This window comes from Mauremys reevesii, linkage group 2 (genome assembly GCF_016161935.1).
Source record: "Mauremys reevesii isolate NIE-2019 linkage group 2, ASM1616193v1, whole genome shotgun sequence".
Lineage (NCBI taxonomy): Eukaryota > Metazoa > Chordata > Testudines > Geoemydidae > Mauremys > Mauremys reevesii.
The window spans coordinates 177,429,499-177,453,884 of record NC_052624.1 but is presented as its reverse complement, the minus strand read 5'-3'; the positions used below and the strand labels follow the sequence as shown (position 1 = coordinate 177,453,884).

At 42.3% G+C, this 24,386-nt stretch overlaps 1 protein-coding gene across 3 annotated transcripts in view; it reads left to right on the top strand.

The window, feature by feature from the left end:
- The first annotated feature begins 1,298 nt into the window (after nucleotides 1–1,298).
- Nucleotides 1,299–24,386, top strand: part of CAP2 (cyclase associated actin cytoskeleton regulatory protein 2) — a 99,898-nt gene continuing 76,810 nt past the window's right edge. Inside the window, exons 1-3 of one of the 3 annotated variants that reach the window (XM_039526878.1) lie at nucleotides 1,299–1,534; nucleotides 12,374–12,498; nucleotides 16,088–16,188. In XM_039526878.1, the coding sequence (XP_039382812.1) occupies nucleotides 12,375–12,498; nucleotides 16,088–16,188 (225 nt within the window). In that variant the 5' untranslated portion in view covers nucleotides 1,299–1,534; nucleotide 12,374. Of the gene's footprint in view, nucleotides 1,535–8,574; nucleotides 8,586–11,738; nucleotides 11,757–12,373; nucleotides 12,499–16,087; nucleotides 16,189–24,386 lie in introns of those variants that run through there. The other 2 variants (XM_039526880.1, XM_039526879.1) reach the window with 2 other exon arrangements.

Below are 24,386 nucleotides of genomic sequence, written 5' to 3'. Positions count from 1 at the left end.
ACTTATGTAATTCAAAACAAACATTATATTTTCCATATTTTATAGTGTTAACACTGAATTCTAGAAAATCATCCACATTCTTACAGAAGGACTTTTAAAATATATATGTACATACAACAGGGGAAGCTGCCACACATCCCAACTGTGTGGTTGTCTATAAAAATAAATATTTTTTTAGTTAGGCAATTAATTTCCTTTTAGAGGCAAACTGCCTTTTCTAGACCTCCTGAATTTAAAAACATTCTGCTTTTTCCCCCCTCTACATTTAACTGCAGATGTCTAACTTACTGAGACCTACAGATAGAGCAGATCACAGGATGATGGACATAAGTAATACGAGATCCTCTGATGACAAATGCTATCCATGTGCAGAGTAATAGCATTTTGCATTTAGCCTAAAGCACACAACTTCCTCCCTAGCACAAGGGCTTATCTACACTAGAAAATGTTGATGCTTTAATTATACCAGTATAGTTATAGCAGTAACTCCCATCCCAGTGTGGATGCAGTTATCATTATAAAAGTGCTGTTATAGCTTATTCCATTTCAGGAATCAAAATAAGCTATACTGATACAACTGCATCCACACTATGGCTTTTACAGTAAAACAAAAATAAATAAAAAAACCCATGGCACTAACCAACATATTTATACCCTTATAACTCTTCTAGCATAGACCACACCTAATTCCATTGACTTCAGTGGAATTCTACCTGGACTGAATCTGCCCTTATGTTTGAGAGACAATAAAGGGCACTGTCCTGGCGTGTATCTCAGTAAACGTGCGGTGTTGTTACAGCCACCCATGCTGGTCCCAGGATATGAGAGAGACAAGGTAAGCGAGGTGACATCTTATATTGGACCCACTTCAGTTGGAGAGAGCGAGAGACAAACTCTGGCACTCCAGAGAGCTCTTTTCCCGACGTGAAGAAGAGCTCCAAAGCTTGCTTCTTGTCTCACCAACAGAAGTTGGTCCAATAAAAGGTATTATTACCTCACACCCACCTTGTATCAGTATTAGAGAGGGAAGACCAGGCAGGGCTGCCCTGGGTAGCCAGCCAGAGTAGATTTCCTTTTCTCTTGCCCAGCTTTTCACCAAGGGCAAGGTATTACCCCAGATCCTTGCGTCCTACGCCTGCTCCATTACTCCCCCCACCCCACCTGCTGTCTTTCCCCTTGGCCTCGGTGAGCCCACTTTTCCCAGCCTCTTCCCAGGCTGCCGGCTCCCTAGTGATGTGCTAAGATTTCCATTTCCTCTCCGCCTGTTACACAGGGCGGTTGGTGGAGCTGCTGAGAGGCAGCTCTCGCTCCCTCTCCATTTCCACACAGCCCCTCACCCCCTTTGCTGTCTTTCTCCATCGCTCTCTTGCTGGACTTGGCTTTATTGGGCGCTCCCGGAAGCCGCGGTGCGTGTCTCTCTGCCGGCCTGACTGACACCAGCTCCCCCGGAGGGGAGGAGAGGGGAGGGAGGAGGCGGCCGCGGCCAGGGATTGTCCCCGCAGCGAGGACGCGAGCAGGGGGCTCCTCCAGCCAGGTAATTGCAGAGCAGCCCGCGGCGGAGCCCGCTGTGGAAGTGCCGCGGGAGGCCTGGGGTGGGGGCAGCCTTGCGGGGCGATCCGGAGCGGCGCGGTCTGTGTGTGTACGCGCGCGAGGCGGAGCGGCGGCTGCCGGGGGCCGTGCCGAGGGGCCCTGCGTTGCCAAGCGGCTGCTGCCTGCAGAGGACGTCTTGGGGGTTGGGGGGATGCTGAGGGGTGAGGTAGGGGGTTTATTGGGCCATGATCCCCAAGCGATGCTTCGGGGGCGGGGCTGCATAGCGACAGAGCTGCCTTTGCCTCCTCTATCTGGGTCAGCTCTGCACACTGGTGCTGCCTCCCCCACATGCTCTGGGGCGGCCGCCTGCTGCTGGCCAGGGCCCGGGCCCGCTCTGCAACTTTCGGCTCAGCCCCCGAAAAGCCCCAACATTACCCCCCCCCCCAATGAAGCCAGGCTGCCAACTGCACGCAGCACCAGAGAAGCGCTTCCAGAGAACCAGGGCTTTTATTATTACAGCTGTACCGGCCTATTCTGCTTTTCAGCCTCCTATTCAGCAGGGGGGGAAGGTGTGTGACAGCCCCTGAGAGCAGCACTGCAGGGTTTGACTTGTTGAGGGTAGATGGCCATAAGCTTTGCTGGATTAGAAACCCCACACCCGCATCAGCCTGTCTTTCCAAGAGATTATCGGAAACCGTCTGGTTGTTCATTTAGATCTGATGGTGTCAAGTGATGCCCTGCTAATTCGGACAGTGCAAGACTAAGATTGGCTAATTTTGCTCAGGAGCCAGGGCTGTTTGATGGTGGCTAGGCTTAAAATGTGCCAGGGAACACCTAGAGCCACAGAAGCAAAATTTTAGGTGACAAGAGATTTAGGTCAGTGATTAGCCTACAGGTATAGCTGTGTGGGAAGCAAAGGGTTAAAGAGCAATTTAGGATATACTATGGAAAGGGAGGACATAACAGAGAGATACTACTGATAGGGATGCTACAAAACCAAAGGAGGAAGGTGGGGTGGGGGGGTCAAGAGAGAAGAATCAAGGAACTCAAAGCCTACACCTTGCATTTTTAAATAAATGAACATTTTAAAGGAATACTCTCAACAGATTAATTTTGCACAATAGCAGAGTAGAACTGATCATGAGCCCACCTGAAAGACTATAAAATAAATGTCTTCTTTTTAATGACTGGGAATTTAGAGCCATATGTTTGCAATAGATGAACATAACTGATGGCTTATATTAAATCAGACTAAATTTAATCATAATCAGTAAAAAAAATTAAATAAAGGACTTTTGAAAAAATGACTTCTAAAGTTCCATTATCTAAATGTGTTCTACTAATAGAATATTTTTTTCTTTAAACATTGATCTAGAGGCAGCTATATTAACCGTTGTTTAAAAAATGGGACTACTGTGTTTTTTAAAAATGCTGCAGGATATAAAGACAAAAGTGGTGTTTGGTTCAGTGGGTACCATGCTTCATTGTTCTATGAAATCATTATCTGGAAACCATTTATATTTCAGGGAGTGAGTGGTATTTTTAAAAGTATATTGCAGATAGTGGGGGTGGTTAGAACCATCCCACGAAATTGCAAGCTGTTAAATACTGTTTCTCAAAGATGTCCTTATTGCATAATAGATTAGCAAAGTGAATATTTTCACATCCTAATTTTTATGCCTCAGACATATTGAAGCAGGTTTTTCTTTTGTTTACAGCTCACAGAACAGTAAAGTTTCCTTTAGGTTTTGTTTAACACTATAAACTTTAAAACAAGAATTTCATAACAAAATTGAAAGGGGGGAGAACAGGGGAAGCTTTTAAACAATGTAATGCTATGAACAGTGCTTTTTCTGTAGGGAAGCAAGGTGTGTAGAATAATATGACATTTTAGATCTTTGCTGTAATAAAATGTTACAAGGTCCTTACAATATTTCTGTGATTCATCAACCTCTTCTCCCTCAAGAAAGTGAGCACTGCTCAGATCTAGATGGTGCACAGGCAGAACTCCAAGTGTAATGAATAAAATATGTTTTCTCTGTTAAATAAAAATGAAAAAGGTGTGCATTATTTACTACAGTAGGTCTAACACATTACATGGCTTAGTCATCCACTGTAGACAATGGCAAATACTTCAGTGAAAAAAATGCTTAGTATCCTCAGTTCTATAGCTAATGGTGAGTGATCTTGGTATATTAAGATCCTATATTAACTAAAGTAAAACAAAGAAATATTTGTTTACCTATGTTCATATCAGACTTCCACATTCCAAACTGTAACTCACCTAAATCTCTCTTGCAAGAGCAATACTGAAAATCCTGATAGTGGCTCCAAAATTACCATCTATACAGGACTATATTTCAGGGAATCTGGGATTTTACCCTAAATTATCATACACTGGAGAAAGAATGTGGCCCAGTGGAGCGGGCAGGAGGACTGGAAGTCGGGAGACCCATATTTTGTTCCTGGCTTTACCACTGACTTTTAGTGTGACTTGATGCAAGTCATTCAATTTTGCTGTACTTCAGTTTACAGTCTTTAAGGAATAAGGACATTTACCCACCTTAGTAAAATGCTTTGAGATCCATAGAGGAAAAATGCTGGCATGCCAAGTACCTTTAATGGAATGGTCATTGTGGTTTTGCACAGACTTCATTGCCCTAAAAATCATATGCCAAAAAAAAAATAAAAAATTTAGTAGGTGTGTCTTAGTAAGACACTTTTATAGTAAAAATTGGGAAAATTCCTTTACTTCTCACATTTATTAGGCAAACAAAACAGTTAACCCTGATTTGCACTAAGTTTTCAGGCACATAGATCTTATAACAAACTAAGGAAGAGACTTTGGCTGCATTATTCAATTTTTAAAAATTCTTTCCTCTTAATTCTAGATGTTTCTCTTGTATTTGGAATGCAAAAGGCAAGTTATTTTGTATAGCTAACTTAACAGTTATAAATTCCCATGAATGGTATCAAAGCTGTCTAGTCTATGCCAAGAGTTCCCAAATCTTTTGGAAAACTGGTAATAGTTTATCAGACTAAGGGCCCAGTCAGACTCCTATACAGGGCCGGTGCTTCCATTTAGGCCAACTAGGCAGTTGCCTAGGGCGCCAAGATTTGGGGGTGCCAAAAAGCGGCACCCCCAATTTTTTTTTAAGTGTTTCAGCGGCCGCTGTGCTGGGAGGGAGAGAGAGTCTGAGCCGCCAGCAGGCAACCCAGAGGTTCCCCTGGGTCAGCGCGCCACCGCCGGCAGGCAACCCAGGGGTTCCCCTGGATCAGTGCGCTACCGCCAGCAGGCAGCCCAGGGGTTTGGGCTGCCGGCGGCACGCTGACCCAGGGGAACCCCTGGGCTGCCTGCCGGCAGCTCAGACTCCCTCTCCCTCCCAGCGCAGCGGCCGCTCCATCCCATGCGATTCTTCTTATTGCCGGTGGTGGTGCCGGCGGCTGGGCAGAGCTCTGCAGCTCTGCTTAGTGTATGTGGCATGAGCCTGGGGATGGGCACGACAACAGGGCTTCTGGAGCAGAGGTGAGCTGGCGGGGGGGAGGTGCTGCACGGCTCCCGGGGAGGGGAGCTGCTGTGGCGGGGGGATGCCTCAGGGCAGAGCTGCCGCAGGGCTGGGGGGCGCAAGGTGGAAGTTTCGCCTAGGGCGTGAAACTTCCTTGCACTGCCCCTGCTCCTATAGATATCAGTGAGAGCTTGTTCAGGTGCTAAGTCTTTGCATGTATCTCTAATTCATCTATACATATTAACTTAGGCCTGATCTACACTGGAGGTGGGGGGTCCATCTAAGTTACGCAACTTCAGCTACATGAATAACGTAGCTGAAGTCTACGTACTTAGACCTAGTCACTGCAGTGAGTCGACTGCTGCTGCTCCCTCATTGACGCCTCTTGCGGTGGTGGAGTACAGGAGTCGATGGGAGAGCACTCAGGGATCAATTTATTGCGTCTAGACTAGATGTGATAAATCAATTCCTGCTGGAGCGATCGCTGTCCGCCGATCCGGCGGGTAGTGTAGACATACCCTTACAATGGCACTTGGGCTGCTGAAGACTTCAGTCTTATGGTTGCAAGAGGACGTTCCATCAAGTGTTAACACACATACATGAGAGTGACCCACTCTTGTGAGGTGTTGAGCTAGTGGTGGCCGGTGGTCTTCAGCATCTCAAGACTTAGGCTGGCCAGAACAGGCAGGAGTACTAATTATAAAAGCCTGATGTGCAGGTACTACTGTGCATTAGAAATCACTGGTCCAATGAATAAGGTTTGTGGCCTAGTTAAAAGGTAGATAAGTGGCCAACTACATAATTGGTTAAAGTATCTGATTTAGTTCCAAGGCACTGAGTTCAAATCCTATTACAGCATGTGATTTGTAATATTTCAGTCCAGTTTTTCCATCAATGTAACTACACATTAATGTGCTACTTTTCTGAAGCAAGACAATCAATGATTCAACACATTCTGCACCTAACCACCAGTGATTTAGGGAAAAGAACAATTCAGCCATATGAAGATTTCATGTCAATCAGAGCAGCCATGTTAGAAAAGGTTAACTGTACAAATGGTCAAGTTAAAAAGACCTAATCAGGACTAACTTGGTCTTCTGGAGTTGTTAATTCCACACACTGAAACTCTGACAGGGGATAAGTTGTGTACCCTGGGATATAGTTCTCAAAAACGGAATAAGGTTGAGCTTGGTCACTATTAAAAGGGAAGATCTTCAGATTGAAACCAAGGTGCTATAAGAAATGTTGTTGATAATTCAGTAGGTGGCACTCTTCATTCTGTGTCAGAAGTGAACACATGCCCCAGCATAGTTCTGGAGACACTGTGGTATTAGAGCCTTTGTCTTTGGAATGAGACATGAAAAAAGGGCCTGATTACTTGTGATCAGTAAAGATCACAGCGCTTTTTGCAAGAGTAATAATGGTACCCACCTTGTCCTAGCCCTATTCCAGACATTCTTCCAACTGCCATTTCTTTTGTAGTTTAAACAGGATATGGCAGTATTCTTCACTTGTTCTAAACTCCTGTGAGTTGTTAGACCAATGCTATATGTCACACCAGAAGTGGCTACATTCCCATATTGAATGAAGTGCTTCCTCTGCTTATAAAGTTCAGACTTAATGTGGTCCATGAGTGATGGATTTTATAATTATGATTGGCTGAACTGTCCTCATTTTCTGATAGTGAAATTTATTGGATCATGTAGTATATACATGGTAACTGTTTTCCATCCTCCTTTCTCAATCCACTAGTATCAGCGCGCCACCACCAGCAGGCAGCCCAGGGGTCTACCCTAGCTCTCTTACAGAAATTGACCAATTCTCATTAATCTAAGTCAGGTTCAAATGATGTTATTCTACCTCATTTTGCAGAAAGGCTCCTTCCCCATCCTTAAGTACTAGGATAGCAGGAGCAGGACAGAGGAGTGCTCCACAAATCCATGGTATGTTTCTCTGTGGTAGCATGGTGTGGCGGGAAGTGGGCTAAGAGAGTGTGGTCAGTTAATATGCCACAGGCCTCACTTAGAACTTGATATAAATCTCTTAGAAGAGAATTGGAGTCTTTCCACTGACTTTAGTGGGAGTTGAATCAGGCTTTGTGAAGCCACAGCTGATACAGCCCACGGAGTGCAGTATTAATAGCAGCAGAGTAACTACTTACCCATCCCTACATACCTCCTGAACTTGCAGGAGGATTCCTGCCTGGTTTCTCTTAAATCTTGAGTAATACTCACTCACTCAGATTTGAGTGGGAGAATGTGATGAAAAGATTACCCATTGACAGCACATTTTGTCTGAATAAAACAAAATTGAATGAGGAATGCAGGATTTGGCAGAGTATGGACATTCTCAAGAGCTAGGGTATACTATAGAGAAACGATCAAGTTTGCCCTAAGTGGTAGTAACAGCAACTTAATGGTTGCCAGTTCTGGAATTTTTGCCTAGAGACTATTGTCTTCTTTCCTGCCATGATTTTTTGTTGTTATAGGTTACCATAATTCTGGCTGGTCAAAGAAGTGAAACACTGACAGCTTCTTTGCATTGGGGAGCATACTCTTTTAAATAGAACAAATGTGTTTTTAAAAGCACAACTTAGATAGAATTCTAATTTAGTTAAGGATTTTACCATTCAATCTTATTGGGTGAGGTTGCCATACTTCACCAGCTCCAACATCTGTGGCCACATGCAGTATATTCTCCACAGTATATTCTCCAAGTTCAGCAGTGCAATTTGCTTGCATACAGTAATCAGACTTGTGGCATGTAATTAAGTGGCTTGCAAGCCCTATAGAATGCTTGATTACTTGAAAAGTATTGTGCTAATACATGGCAAATGGGTGCCTAAGAACACAGTACATCTATTGATGGGAAAAATACTTAAAATCTTACACTTCGTTGTCACGAAGAGAAGCAAGTAAAGCCAGACAAAAGATAAGGAGAGAACTGGGAACACAGTGACATAAAAGGAAGCATAAGTGATTGAGGGTGTACTAGGAAATGGGTTGCCTTGGTTATTTTAACTCCATCAAATTAGCAATCCTTGATTGCTACAGTAGATGATTAAATAATGAACTTTTCTTTGTCATCACCATTGATAAAGCATTAAGAATTATTCAGCTGTTGATGGGAGTGTTTGTTTTCTTTAAAACTGGATATTCATGTGTAATTAGAGAATGAATTGCTATTTCAAGGCATACTAAATATATATGCACATACTGTATTCAAAAATGTGAATCAGTAAAATATTTCAAAGACCTCAGCACACTCAGTGTGTGTATACACAAATTCTTGAATAATTATCCTGGCATGTGCTATTGCTTACCTGTAATTATATGAGACTAAATTGGGATATGATAAGAAATTTAAGATGTGTTTCTAATCTTAGTCTGTTTTGCTGGATGGGATTTTTTTTAAATGTAAGCTCTCCCAATATAAAATATTGTCAAAATATAAAATGCCACACTGTCCTCTTGAATTTTTTTTTTTAAACTTTAGTCTGTTGGACAAAACACAGGAAAGAGGAAGAGTGACAGAAAAACCAAACACACAGTAGGTAGGCTCTGCAGTACTAGTGAATTTGCATACCAACTCTATGAAGTCAAACAAAGGAAAAAAGCTTGGGGGTAAGTAGGCGAAAACAAGGAAAGGTCAGGATTTTCCCTTCTCCATAGAGGTCTCCAAGACTTAACACTGTACCTGAAGAGTGTAGCTCACAGAAAAAAACCCTTTATATACCATCCTGTATGCCTAGAATAGATACAACTTTTAGATAATGGTTTTCACCTACTAAAAAGACCCATTTTTTTATTAATAGAACATCAGTTTCCATCATCCGTATCCATCAAGATACAGATATGAAAGTTCCTTTATACTTTGTACCATACTAGAACCAGTCAAAAGCTTCAAACACTGACCATTTTTTCCATTTCAAATTTCAACCAACCCCCCCGCCCCCATGCACACTTTTTGCCTAGTTTTTTTTCCAAGGCAGTTAAAGCTAGTCAAAATGTTAGCATTTTGATTTTTTTTACCATAAAAATGTAAAAGGATTGCATTAATTTTTTTAAAAAATATTTAGAACAGACAGCTGTCCTCTACACTTAGTAGCACTGTTCGTGAAACAACCTGCAGCAGGGCCAAGAACAAAATGAGAAGAAAGCTCACCAAAGACTCAGGTTTGAGTACAAAGTTACCCTCTCTCTAGGTAGGGTTTTATTGCAGGGATTCTTGTTTAATCTAAATTGACATTAATTTGGCATGTCTCTAGCTACATTCTTTCCATGGAGTTAACATAAAAACAAAGTACTAACCATACAAGGTAGCACTTCTGTTTCTCTAACATGCCATATGTGAGCTGCTGGCAAACACACTGTCTTCTATGAGAGAAATTCCCATTTTGTCTCCTCCTTCCACTTATACTTTATGGTGAAGCAAACTCACCACCCATACTCTTTTTCCTTTTCTTCCTTCTACTCCTCTTCCCTCCCACCCCTTTTAAGGTGATGAAACTAAATAGGTTCTGCTGCACTTAATTAGTCCCATTCTTCCTCTCCCCTCCCCCCCTCTCTGACTGGGAATTAATCCCTAAAACCATAAGCCATTGGCTGGCACAGTAGGGTCTCATTTTATGAACAACCTGAGTGTAGGGAGCAGCAAAGATTTGGGTTCCTCACCAGGAAATGCCAACACACCTTTAACAATTTAAAGGAGGTTACATGTCAATTACAGGGGAAAGTAGCTATTCTTTGCATTTCAGCTCACATTGGCTGTGTTTTATGACAATTAAACTATGATTGGATGCTTCTCCAGTTTGAGAAGAATTCCAGGAACATGTTGGCATGTTTCTCCTAGCTTAGTATATGCTGTACTGCTTTCTTAGCTAGCAAATGAAACAAGCCTTCCTGCTATAGATTGCTACATACTACTCTAAACCTGTAATATCTTTGTGGTTGGCTTTAAGATGCTACCTTTTTAGAATACTGTAGGCTTGATTATTGTATAGTTTGTAGTGCAGTTCCATCTTATCAGAGAGCAAATGCTACATGGGCCACTATCATTTGAAGACTATGATAGTGATTTCTCCAAGCAGTGCAAGGGATTTAGTAACAAAACTTCCAAATTGCATCTCATGAGGTTGCACAGGAACAACTGAGGGCAGAATTTACCCTGCACTATCTGTAGTGTGGTGGAGATATGTGAGAAAGAAAGGACCCAGCTTGACTTTCAGATCCCAGGCTGATTTTGAAGGGGCTGGCAGCTAGGGGAAAAAAAATCTTTGTAATTTTAAACTGTGTGAATATGGTAAGGAATCAGAAAGCCCCACTAAACATGGAACCCTATGATACTATTTTTACAGTTACTTTTCAGAGTCAAACTACACTTAAGAGAGGACAACCTTTCTTCTGTTCAAAACTGGAATCTTTGCTCTTCTGATTGTCATCATATTTTTTCACTTTTTTATTTTTTTATGTCACTGTGCTACTTACCCTCATGGACTCATTATAGCTTGTTTCTACTTGAGACAAAGCAATATGGTTTTCTCCCGTCAGCCATACAGAATGATGGCAGGAGCAGGCCCATTTGTGCTGCTCTTTCTTTGTCTGCTAGGTTGGCAAATATTTGAGGTGAAGCATGTCAAGAGAAGTTATTCTGCAGTTTTGTTCTTTCCTAGGTTATACACATAAGTATATTTGTAGGTAGAGGTCAGATGGGGGTAGTGGAAGGAATGGTGATTCTGTTTTAAGGTCTGCCTATAAAATATGCTCTGCCCATGTCTCCATAAGCTGTGCTAGGCTCCTTGGGCTTGGATTAAAAATAAATGGTGACCCCGTGCCAACACCACCCACTCGTGACACCAAAATGAGATATCACAGTAAATTGTGCAGGTCCATGATCCCCTCTCCTTTCTTACATGCATGAAATAATTAATAGCGTTGGTATTTAATTATCATCACTGGGCATCTGAGTTAACACCCTAGTGAGCACCTTTCAGAGATATTGTTCCAGGCTTTTTCCAGGCTCAGGTAGGCTATGTCTTTACTGGGAAGAAAAAGAAAGCTGTGTTTTTTACATCAGATAGTTGTCTTGACTTAGATTGTAGATGGTCCTTATTTCAAGATGATGAGTCAGCCCAACTTCACTTTAGAGTATTTTACAACTTCACTTTTAGACCTTAGCACATGAGATTTGTGTAGAATGTGGAAGGAAGAGAGTCTGTAGTTTTTTTTTAGGGGTAAACAATACTCATTTTAAAAAAAAGTTCTTATGTTTTCATAAAATCTTGCACATTGTGGAATCTCTCATGGTGCTATCTATCTTATTTCATTCAGACAAAATACTCGGTATGTTAAAAAACAAACAATTTTTGGAATGTTTATGACCACCCCACTCACTGAATATGCAGGTTAAATTTTGCAAATTTTGTTCTGGTTGCTAGTGTAGCTTAATAATACATAGTTTATTGGAATCTAGTATTACACATGTATCTCTGAGGGATTAACACTTTTAGCAATTATGTTTATTAGGAAATAACATAGCATACCCTGGATGTCACTTACTAGGATAAAATGTTCACAACCTTAAATGGAGCATGTGTGCATGAAACCTGTTAAGTAAATGATGAAGGGGGAGGGGTTCCATGCTTTGAAAGCTAGCTGTTTATTTGATTTGTTCACTTCATGTACTTTTAGAAGAGAAAGAAGACAACATAACTGATGAGAGGTCAGATCTTAAAGAAGCAAATACAAGACCTTCTTGGTTTCTTGAATTGAAGCTGTATGGTTATTAGTAAAAACAACCAAGACAGAACCTTACCAGTTACCACAGTATATACAATAATTGGAAAGATCTAGGAAATCCAAGGAGAGAATGTACATTCTCAACCCAACTTTTAGTCCAGACTTAACTGCGTTCCATATTGTATCTGTAAATAGCAGGTACAAATGATTGCAGGCACAACCTTATGCCAACAATTATTTACAACTATATTTCAGTCACTTGGATATCCAAGTCCCTAATTTGCAGGTGCCGTCAGGCTGTGCAAGTAACCAAAATAGCACTGACAGTCATTTGTACCTGTCATTTGGAGATGTAAAAATAGAGACCACTTTTGGAAACCCATCCCTTAAAATATAACAGATTTACTGGGGAAGAGAGTGGAGATGGTTTTTCTAATGTTGCGATGATGCAAGCTAAGTAGTTTTTATAAGGGAGATCAGTAAACCTGTCCTTATCCTAGAAATTGATGAAAGTTAAAATCACCAAAAACTACAGAAGAATGATAGTGCTGTAAAACCTGTGCTCATATTCAAATGTCTAACATTGCTTTTGTCTTTCAGAATGGCGGAGACACAGGTGTTGATGGAGAGGCTGGAAAAAGCTGTAATTCGACTTGAATCATTGTTTTCAGATTCACACAGTTCCATTGGAATGCAGTGTGGAGCTGTAAACGGCATCAATGGAGGTATGAGTGGCTCTTTCAAGAACTGCATGCCTTTTTTTGGAATGCCAGATATATAGCTTGTAAGTGGAGCATGTTTTTTGTTCCAAGAGAGAAAGAATAATCCCAGCCCCTTGAGAGCTGCACATTAGCAGAAAGCAATTTTTTTCTTTTTGTAGGCACAGTTGGAAAATGTCAGGAGGCAACTTTAACCTTAATCATAATCATACATTAGCATGCCCTAGAAAATTCAAGATTTGAACTAGTCTTAAATATATAGTCCATATTTCAAGCTTTATGGCTCTGTTTTACTGTTTATATTGTTACAGAGCACTCACCAGTTGAAAATATCTGCCGAGGCTAATTAGCAGAAGACATGAGTGTTCCTGAAAAGTCAGAACATACATTTTACTGAAGAAATCAGCAATCAGGATTTATTTTCCAGCTCCTGAATTGAATTTCACTGTGCAGAAACACTGCATTTAATAGCTTGATCCCCTTAATCACAGCTGAACTTGTTCATAAGCATTTGTTCACTAATTGCTGCCACCATTGCAGCATTGTCCTTATTTTACACTCTCTTTCATCCTCTGCCCCCAGAAGTGCATCTCCAAAGCCCTAGAGTTTGGAACAGAGGAAGGAAGGCTAGGACCACAATCTACCCACGCTTGTCTGTACCATGTTCCCAAGCCATACTTACTCACACTGTGCAGATCTTAAGTTAGACTTTTGGTTGTCCTTGACATTTCCAGGTTAAGCAAAACTGCATGAGCAAATAGTCAAACAAGAACACATGACCCACACAGAAGCTGGGAAAATAAGTAACTATTAAGAACTACATATTGTCAAAACATAGGCTCCAGTCCTGCAATGAGCTCCACACGGGGAAGACCCCTGCATCCACAGAAAGCTCACTGCAGATTGGAGCCATTGTTACTAAGGTCCCTGTTCTGATTATTTTAATTGCAAAGCCACATCTACCTATTACATTTGTACAACCCTTTGCCTATGGGGCCAGGTACATCAGGTGGGGCATTCACCTCTGGAGAAAGTGCTGCTTTTAAATCCTTGCTGGGCTGCACAGGAACTCAACCAGCAAAGCCTGTCTGTGAGAGGTTGTAAATCAACACATCTCCCAACTGGTCTGGCCCTGCCTGTTCTGGAGGCTGCATCTGTCAGTCCCAAGTTTCCTGGAGGAGCAGGGGCTACAGGATGTTCCCTGTATGGCACTCCTGCCATAAGCAATTACCACAGATGTGAGCCCAGAACCTAGGCTGTGCTGACAGAGTGCATAGAGCCCACATCATGTGCAGTGTCACACTCAAGCAATCCATGAGTTTGGAGAGATGGTATCAGTTCTAGCAATAGTGTTCATTTTAGGCTATTGTTACGTGTGTGGTGCCATGAGCAGAGCTATACATTATATGCCTGTGATGGTATGTTCCAGGGCAGGTTCTCACATTCCAAATAGTCTCTATGGCTAAACATGATGCCCCAAGTTCCTCACCAGGGATGAATGTGGCTCAGTAACATGACACATAAAGTTCCCCGTCTGTATTTATTCACGCCACTTTCCTTAACAGTGTCCCTCAAAGGTGAAGGCTCTGGACATACCATGTTTTAAGCCACGTTATCGCTCAATAGTCTTAGAGCTTTACAGTTGCACCTGTCTTATAAGCAGGGAATGTGTCTTTATTTCCTTTAAGGAACTTATGTAAAAGAGTATGTGTTCTTTCATAGCAATGACCCAAATAATTTACCATTGCTTACTTCAGAATATGTGTGTGATCAGTTAGGCTTGAATGTATATTGTATTCCATCTTAGTTGGTTAATATTTTTATCAGACATGGCACGGGGGAGAAGAGTACACATTTTGGTCCTGAAGATCATGGTAGCAGGCTTGCAGGAAAAACATGCAGTTTCTGAATTACAGAAAGGTCCACAGCAAACTCTAGGATATGGTCTCAGAAATCAGCAGCTTTGCTTCCTAAAAATAGTTGTAGCTGTGTTCTGACTTTCTACAGTGTTAGTACAGTTGATGGGCTGCTCTTTGAGTCTCTGTGCTCCAGAATAAAAGCTTAAAATGAGTGTCTTGGAGACTGGCATGGATTTTTACAAAGAATATAAATGGGCTTTGGAAAACATTTTATTCTCCGACTCCACCATAAAAAACTTTGTGCGGTAGGTCCCACAAGAAACTTACACATAAACATTTATGAAAGTCCAGAAATTCCTTAGAATTAAAGGTGAGAGGAATTAAAGGTGAGAGGAAAAGTAAGTGACATAAGGAGAACAGGACAGCCTAGGCATTCCATCAAGTAACTTAAACACAGAATGCTAAACAAAGGCAATTCCTAGTCCTCATTGTCAAAGCTAGTGTTTTCTGTCAAAGGGCCAAAATGCTGTTACTGCAAAAAGAGCTTTCAGGGTTATTAATCAGGGTTCTGCAGTAGTGCAGTGCCAACTGGTTAACCGCATTGGGCAAAGCCTGGTGTCCCTTCAGAACAGGTTTTACTTTTTACCAAGTAGAGGAGAAGCTCAGGGAGAGAGGAAGGAGAGAATTTTGACCCTGATTCTGCAAAGCACTTGAGTGGCTTAAATTTACACATGTGCTGGATGAGGGCCATAGAGGTGATATATCTCCATAGAAAGGATATGTAGACGGCATATCAGGGAGCGAAAAAGGGACTGGAAAATATCCAAGAAAAGATTACTTTCTCTGGCTTAAATGATATATAAGGCTATTCAGAAAGCCAGTTTGGTGTAAGAAACTGATTCTTACCTGGGTTTCCCAATAGTCAAGACAATCCACATCCAGTTTAAATAGAATCCATTGTATCAGGATACAGTAGTATACTCTATATGAAAAATCATGCTTGTACTCATCAGCTTGGTATGTTAACGGTCACATAGTCATTGAGATTAATAATTTAATAAAGTTAGATTTTTTTCCAGTGACTGGAGGAGCTTTTATCATTAACGGAATTTGAAGTTTTGCAAACTCAGACAACAAAGCAAGGAGATTCCAATGTTGTGCTTCAGTATACTGATTGCTTAGCAACTGGTTTCCTCATATCGTAGAATTGCACTATTGCCATATTGAAGTCCCATCTTCCTAGAAATTGACTTATTGTTTTTTAATGTCTGCCAAACAATTTATAAAGCTTCAGGAATGGGTGTGTGGAATAAACATAGCAGTGGTTCAGTATAGATTCCTTTAGGGGGATGATACTTGTTTTATGTATATTAATAGCACTGTGTTAATAAAAAAGTCTAAATCATGCTTATCTGTCCATTCTGACTTTGCAATATTGAAGAATATTTATTTTAGCACCTGTTATTTTAGCACAAAGGCAGCTAGCCACATACAGTATATAGATTACATTATTTTCACGTGGCTAGCCAGGTTCCGCTGGGAGCAATATTGTTTGGTTGTTGCTGGAAATAATGCTTATACATTAATTTTACTGATTTTACAAGTCAGTGAATATGGCAAAATATTACAACAATATTTTCCCATTTCTACAGTATTTTTCCCTCCAGCAGCAAAAGACAGTATTACAAATTACTGACTTTATGAACCGGTTGTAATGAAATGCCTTTCTCCCAAAGGTGTAGCACCGTACGTAGAAGCCTTTGACAGACTGTTAAATGGGAGTGTGGCTGAGTTTCTCAGGAATAGCAAGATCCTTGAAGGTGATGTGAAGATACATGTGAGTATTTTCCCATTTCCCCCCAATATAACTATGGTTTGTCTGTAAATACACAAAACCTCCTCTACCAGTCTTGATTGTGGAGAGGGCGATGGAATTCTCATTGCTGTTGCTTTAATTATTAGTAGTAGTTCCCAGAGATCTCAATCAGATAGAGCCACATTGTGCTAGTGCAGTGGTCCCCAACCTTTTAGTCTGGCGGGCGCCAAACGAAGGACCGTGGCAGTGGTCGAGTATCCGCCGAAATGCCGCCGAATTTCTGCGGCATTTCGGCGGTGACGCCACTCGATGACGTCGCTTGTCAGTGGCAAGAGGCGTCATCGAGAGGCATCGCCACTGAAATGCCGCAGAAATTCGGCGGCGATGCCTCTCAATGATGCGGTTGTCAGCAGCAAGTGGCGTCATCGAAAGGCATCGCCGCCGAAATGCCGCAGAAATTCGGCGGCATTTCGGCAGATGCTCGACCACCGGCCAGGACGCGGGCGCATTTAGATGCCGGCACTGTGTTGGGGATGCCTGTGCTAGTGGTTCTATGAACACAAAATATGATACAGTCCCTGAACCAGAGAGTTTACAATCCAAGGCACTGATGTAGAAAAAAAACAACCTTACACGTATGCGCTAGCGTACACAATATGAGTAGTCCCATTGCATACAGTTCAGCAAGAGCATGAATATTTGCAGGACTGGGGCCTAATTAAAGACAAGGTGCAACAAATGAGTAAAAAGCAATATGAAATAAGGAGGATCCAGCACCAGTAAGATCACATGAGTACAGAGGGTATTAATGTGCACAACTCGGTTCCAGATCTTAAGTTTTGTTGTTTTTTTTATTTTAATCCTCATCTACTTTCTTTATTTTCAGGACTTTTGTCTATTTTGTTTTAAATTATTAAATTGTTTTTAATCTGACCAGTTTTTTATATCTACGCCTGTTTCTTTTTTCTTTTGCAATAAATTTTGTAACAAGGAATTTTTATAAAGACAAAATTAGTTCACATTGAATGTGGTCATGTTATGTGCTGACACCTCTCTTCTGTGATCTAGGTTTTTATATTTTTTAAACTATCTTTTCTAAAATTCAGTGACAATATACTCCCATTTATCTGAACCCTATTATCCGAACCTCCACATTATCTTAATTCCTCCTGGTCCCCCAGCATGAGATACATAACTCTCTGTAGCATGTATCTCATGCTGGGGGACAAGGAAGGGATTCGGATAATGAGGCGGTTCTGATAACAGCACAGAGACCCCTGGCCACGACTGCGAGGAACAGCAGGAGGAGGAGACCCCAGGCATGGGGAGGCCACCCTGCTGCTGAATGGGAGTGAGGGGAGCCCTCTGCAGCCCTGCTGTCATGGGAGTGAGTGAGCAGCGCTGCAGGGGGCTCCCTGTGCAGCTGCAGGGCCAGTGACACCCGAGCCCTGGAGGCGCAAGGTACAGGGTAGGCTGCGGTCTTGGCAGGGCAGAGCAGAGTTCTGTACGGGGATCTCTGCTGTGCCCCACCAAGAGCGCAGCCTCCCTCCCTCACCTTGCACCTGCAGGGATCAAGTGTCACTGGCCATGGCAGTGCAGGGAGCTAGTGCAGGGAGCTCCAGGCCCTGGGGGAGACTACCCTGCTGCCGAATGACTGAATGGCTCCTGCCCTTGATTATCTGAACTCCCAATTACTGAGATAAAATCTGTGTCCCCCACACTGTTTGGATAATCAGGAGTATACTGTCTTTTCTGTGGCAGAGGGACAAAGGATGGATTCATCTGATCACAGCTTGCAAAATCCTGTCTATCCTGGTAATGTCATAAAGCTACATGCAAATGGGGGGCTTATCACTCAAAGTCAGTTAGCTGATCTGAGTTGGGGGTGAAAGAGCGTCAGGGATTTTATCTCATCTCCATAGAGCTGTGCATCCATGCTTTTCACCATATGAATTAATCCTTGCCTAATTCATTGCTGCTGCTACTCTACCCCACAAACCCTGCAGCAAGGAAAACATGCAACCTCCACTGAGTTTGCAAAGCAAGGGTGTCTACTTTACCCTCATCTTAGCGGCTGAGAGCATCACCTTCAAAAGACCTTGCACCCAGTCTGCTCGAGGAACAAGAGTTCTGAGGTTGCTCTCTGAACTGGGTCTCTTATATGGTTTTATATATTATTGTCCAACAGGGTTAGAGTGCCTCGGTCAGGAAGCTCTAGCATATTGGAATGGGTCAGGAGATCAGGTGGATCCAGAGTCTGACTGTCTTCAGAAATTGCTGCAAAACTTTGCTCTTCAAAAAAGCCTTCCTACCATAAGAATGACACTCCCAACACTTCTAGCCTGAAGCCCTTACCAGCAAAAAATAAAACAAACAAAAAAAAAAGGGAGGGGACTCCTAGGTGCTATGGGAATACAAATTATAAAATAATAATAAAATATTTTTAAAAACAAAAACCAGGCCCTAAGCAGAGATTTGACCTCAAAAATAGAGAAGTGCCAGAGCCACCATGAAATTCACTATGAACTTCACTATTGCAATTGATGGGCAGCAGTATAAAACCCCATGATAAATAGGAAAACTTAGTATTGCATCCTAACAAACAAACAAAACAATGACACGGGCTAATTTACATATGGAATCCCAAATCTCCTCTATGGATTTGCGGTACACTGCAAATTCAGCTGCAGAACTCTGCTAATTGAGTACATCCACTCTAATCTGGCCACCATTTGACATACACAATTTAGTCCACTTAAAAGAATACTTAAATGAAAAGATTTAATCTTTCTGAATGTGTGGGCAGTGCTGGCATGTTGTGGGTGTTACTGGAATACAAATACAATAATAACAAAGAGTGTTTGTTCAGAGCTACAGAAACTATTAGCAAGTTTCCATCATATAAAGAAAATGGGATTCTGTTTATAACCTATTAAAATATTCTGAAATTTTAGTCTCTGAATTTACAATATGAAACACAGACCATAGTTGCCTTATGTTTTTACTTGCTGCTGCAACAACATCTGTGCTTTACCTTAACAAGCAGAACAAGGAGTGTTTTTCTTCTGCGTGTCTTATAGACCATGTGTCCTAAGTATTATGCTTGCAGCTGCTGTCTCTTTCACATAATGAGCTGAAGGAAAGGTTGTATTTTGTTTCAAAAAACACCTGTTGCCTAGAAAACCTCACATACCTGATTGATCAGGATGGTAATATGAGAGAGAGCTCATAGGGGATGTTATATTATGCTAAAGAAATAAGGGATTTAACATGATGCATTTCATGTTGATTGCTGTAAGAACGGTCTGGTTTGTGTTTCTGATGAAAGGACGAGTACAGCTACATCTAATGTCTGCTGCAGTGCCCTGCTATGTTTTTCTGAGCTTACTGTATGCTAGTCTTTGGAAACAGAACAAAATAAAAAAGAGGACTGATAACTAGCTTTCGTAAGCCCTGCTGAACATAACAGTGCAGTGGATTTCAGAAAGATTAGTTCACTAAAGAAGAGTTTGGTGTAGACCCAAGTCAATTTGTAGTAGAATGGTTTTGAATTCAAACTATAGCATGTCTAGTGATGATTATTTTGGGAGGTCAACTGCATTAAAATAGCTAACCACATTAAAAACCAAAAGCGAAGATTTTTGTATAGCCTATTGAAAACAAGCTATATTAAACGTTTACGGCCAGATCTTTGGCTTTGCTGTGCCCCTAGGGTGATGCATATTGGCCACAAAACTCATGTAACTGGCTATCTGGGTATTTAATCCAGTCCTCTCAGAGCCCCTGACATAGTGAGGCTGCTCTAACTTGAGTTTCATCCAAGGATGAAAAGGTCCAAGGAATCAGGGAAGTGCAAAGGTGGCCTCCTGGTTTAAATTGCACCCATGGGGATATTCCAGCAGTCACAGATAGCTGGAACAGAGGTGCATCAGCTACATCCCCTTTTGCTTGGCATATCCCCTCCTCCCAGGACTGTGATGAGGGTGACAAAGAGCAGGGGCGGCTCCAGGCACCAGCATGCCAAGCGCGTGCCTGGGGCGGCAAGCCACTGGGGGCGCTCTGCCGGTCGCCGCGAGGGCGGCAGGCAGGCTGCCTTCGGCGGCTTGCCTGCGGTGGGTCCGCTGGTCCCGCAGCTTCGGCGGACTGCCGAAGCCACGGGACCAGTGGACCCTCCACAGGCAAGCCGCAGAAGGCAGCCTGCCTGCAGTGCTTGGGGTGGCAAAATGCCTAGAGCCGCCCCGACAAAGAGCCAGCTATGCCAGATCTGTTCTACCTAGTGATTCTGTTACATTGAGGAGACTGGTCAAGCAGTACAAAGGGGCCGAGAACCTGGCTTTGTCAAGTGTTCAGTATGAGTCAGTTTATGTTGGTTATGTGGGAGTCTGTTATCACAGACTACGGGATGCTTTGGCTCAAGCAAGTTAGAATAATGATGTACAAGATAAGATGTACAATGTAATGATAAGAATAGAACATACAAGTAGAGAAGTCTTCTGAGGTAAGGTGTGCATGCTGTAAGATTGGCATATGACAATATTTTGTTAGACACACGATGGAAAAGAATTACGTGATATGTGTTACTGTAATCAAAGAATTGGTTGTCTGGTGAACTCTAATTATAGCTCCCTTTCCTCACATTCCAATTTATTTAGTCCATAGAGGAAAAGGTTACTGGTCTCTCTACACTTCCAGGTTCTACTATTTCTGCCAGAGAAACAGTCTGCAGTCCCTGGTGGCACAAAGTGTATCTGGAAAGTGACTACAGTGTCTCAAGACACTTCCTCCCCCCGACTCCAGCAGGGGTCTTGGAGCCAGCCAAAGGTGGCTCTTCCCAGAAGAGGCATGGAGTATGCCCACAGGCTGTGCTGATTTAGCCAATCCTTTGAGCAGCCTCTGCTTGTAGGGCTCCTATGGAGCCCTGGCTGTCCTTCAAAGCTGCCTTCCCTTGGCAGTACCCCTGGGATGAAGCTGTCCCTGTTGGCACGCAGGGGAGGGGATGGGGTGATTTTTATACACACATACACCAGAAGAAATTAATCAACCCTCCTGTATATTGTGTTTGACATTTAAATTGGGTTTCTGTGTAGTTTCTTGAGACGATCTTGGAGTCATTATGGATAGTCCTCTGAAAATATCCACTTCATGTGCAGTGGTAGCCAAAAAAGCTACCAATGTTAGGAACTGTTAGGAAAGGGATAAATAATAAGACAGAAAATATCATAATGCCTCTGTATAAATCCCTGGTATGCCCACATCTTGAATACTACATGCAGTTCTGGTTGCCTCATCTCAAAAAAGATCTACTAGAATTGGAAAAGATACAGAGAAGGGCAACAAAAATGATTATGGATGTGGAACAGTTTCCGTATGAGGAGAGATTACAAAGACTGGAGCTGTTCAGTTTGGAAAAGAGACGATGAAGGGGATATATATCCAAGGTCTATAAAATCATGAATGGCATGGAGAAGATGAATCAGGAAGTGTTATTTACTCCACATCACACAAGAACTAGGGGTCATCCAGTGAAATTAATAGACAGAAGGTTTAAAACAAAAGGAAGTACTTCTTCACACAACACAGAGTCAGCCTGTGAAACTTGTTGCCAGGAGGTGTTGTGAAGGCCAAAACTATAATGAGATTAAAAAAAGAATTAGATAAATTCATAGAAGATAGGTCCATCAATAGCAGTTAGCCAAGATAGTCAGTGATGCAACCCCATGCCCTAGGTGTCCCTAGCCTTTGACTGCCAGAAGCTAGGAATGGACGATGGGATGGATCACTCGATGATGGTCTGTTCTGTTCATTCCCTCTGAAGCACCTGGCATTGGCCACCTCGGAAGACAGGATACTGGGCTAGGTTGACCATTGGTCTGATCCCGTATAGCCGTTCTTATGTTCTAGGAAGGACTTGTAGTTAAGATACTGGCCTGGGACTTAGGAGATCTGGGTGCAGTTCCTAGCTCTGCCACAGACTTTCTGTGTGACATTGGGTAAGTCACTTAGGCCCAGATTCTCAAAGGTATTTAGGTGCCTAACTCCCAATAAAAATAAATGGGAGTTAGGTGCCTACATACCTTTGAGAATCTGGGCCTTAATCTCTGTTACTCATCTGTAAAATGGGGATAATAATCCTTCTCCCCCACATACTTTCTCTATTTAGATTTTAGATGGTTCAGGCAGGGACTCTCTCATGCTGTGCATATACACAGCACTTAGCACTTAGCACAATGAGTCCCCCATCTCAACAGAGGCCGTTAAGCACTACTGTAATGCAAATCATCACAGGCGCCAGCCATGGAAAAAATTAGTGGGTTCTCAGCACTCACTAGCAGCCAGCTCTCCCTTTACCCCCAGCACCTCTCGTCCGCCGGCAGCCCTGCCAATCAACTCCTTCCCCTCTCTCCCAGCGCCACCTGCCACCATGAGCAGCTGTTCCACGGCGTGCAGGAGGCGCTGGCGGGGAGGAGCAGGGACAAGGCGGGCTCTGGGGAGAGGGCGGGACTGGGTGAGAAGAAGTGGGGTGGGGTGGGGCCTTAGGGGAAGGGGTGGAGTGGCGGCAAGGCCTGAGCAGAGTTGGGGCAGGAAGTGTGGGGGTGGGAGCTTGGGAGGAAGGAGTGGAGTAGAGTGGAGTGGGGGCAGGGCCTGGGCTGAATGGGGGTTGAGCACCCCCAGGCAGAGGAAAAATCCGGTGCCTGTGCAAATCATTAATGATGGAATCTCATGTCAATATCCATGTACCAGGATTCAGCAAATGCTATAGGTGAACATGTACATGCGAGGTCAGACTAATGCAAGAAACATAGTTATGTGGGAGACAGACAAGATTGTCCATGATCTTTGCAGGCTGTTGTATCCTTGCTTTGTGCTGTTCACATTTTTCACAGAACATATTAATGCGCCTTGCTTCAAAGCAGTTAATGGTGACATGACATATCTGCAGCCACCTTGCTCTGTTGGGGGCTGTTGCTTCCCAGTTGTTGGAGTCAACCTGATATACTTCCACGTTTGACTTCAGTGTGTCTTTATATTATTTCTTTTGGCCACCATGAGAACAGGTATCTTGCATTAGATGACCATAAAATATGGCCCTAAGTATTCTCAAGTTGGCAATAGAACGAGATGCCCAGACTAACGCAGCTGAGCATTTATGAGCATGCTTTGAATGCCAGACATCTGACAACGATTCAGGATTTTGATATTGGGAATCTTGCCCCACCATTTGCAAATGGACCAAACACACCACATGTGGAACTGATCAAGTTTCCAAATCATTAATAATAATTAGACTAAGGGAAGGTAGCTTTCTTTTTCTTCCATGTTGGTAACTACTATAAACAAAAATAAGTAACAATCTACATCTGTTCATGACAAGCATTTTACTGAAAGATATAACACTCCCTGTACTCAAATTATCTGTCCTTTACAGGGAAATGTGTAGAAGTAGACAATGGACTTCCATGGTCATGATTTTTCAACAGGATCTCCTTTCTATGATGGGCAGAAAACACTGTTACAATTTATATTGCCTAATTTAACCACGCACTATCAAACCTATTATTTGGCTGATTCCTCATTGACAAGGCAATGTGCTTAGAGGGCAGCAGAATGCACACGTGTACTCTCATGTTGATCTTGCTGTGCCCACAGGCTGTATGGTTTCAGGCATTGTGCTAAAAGTTGAGTCAGGACTCAAAGTAGAGCATGATGTCAGTCTGCCCAATGAGAAGCATGCAGCGGGGCTGTCTCTCAGCTGTTGAAAGCAAACACTAGATAGAACCATTTCCAGGGTAGGGAAACAACAGAGCAAAAGAAAAAATAATGAAGCAAAAATATTTTTAAAATATCCAAAATATACTTTCATAAAATAAAGAGAAAATTAAATAAAAAATAGTCTTAATGTAATGTTCATTGAAAAAAATTAAATATTAAAAAAATGCAGAAATTCTCAAAGTTAAAGTTGCTTTGGTAATCCTGACTTAGCTATATTGCACATCCTATATCTGTACCATAAAATATTACATAATATAAATGTAAATCTTAATGTATTACTGGTTAAGAAGACAGACAGGAATACAAGATACTATATACATGCAATGTGACCAAATTACCAATGCAATACCAACATTAACTTTTGGAATTTCCTGACTTTTGATTGCTTGGAAACAGCTCCCATGGAAGCCAATCAGAATCTTTCTGTTGATTTTAATAGCAAATTGGAT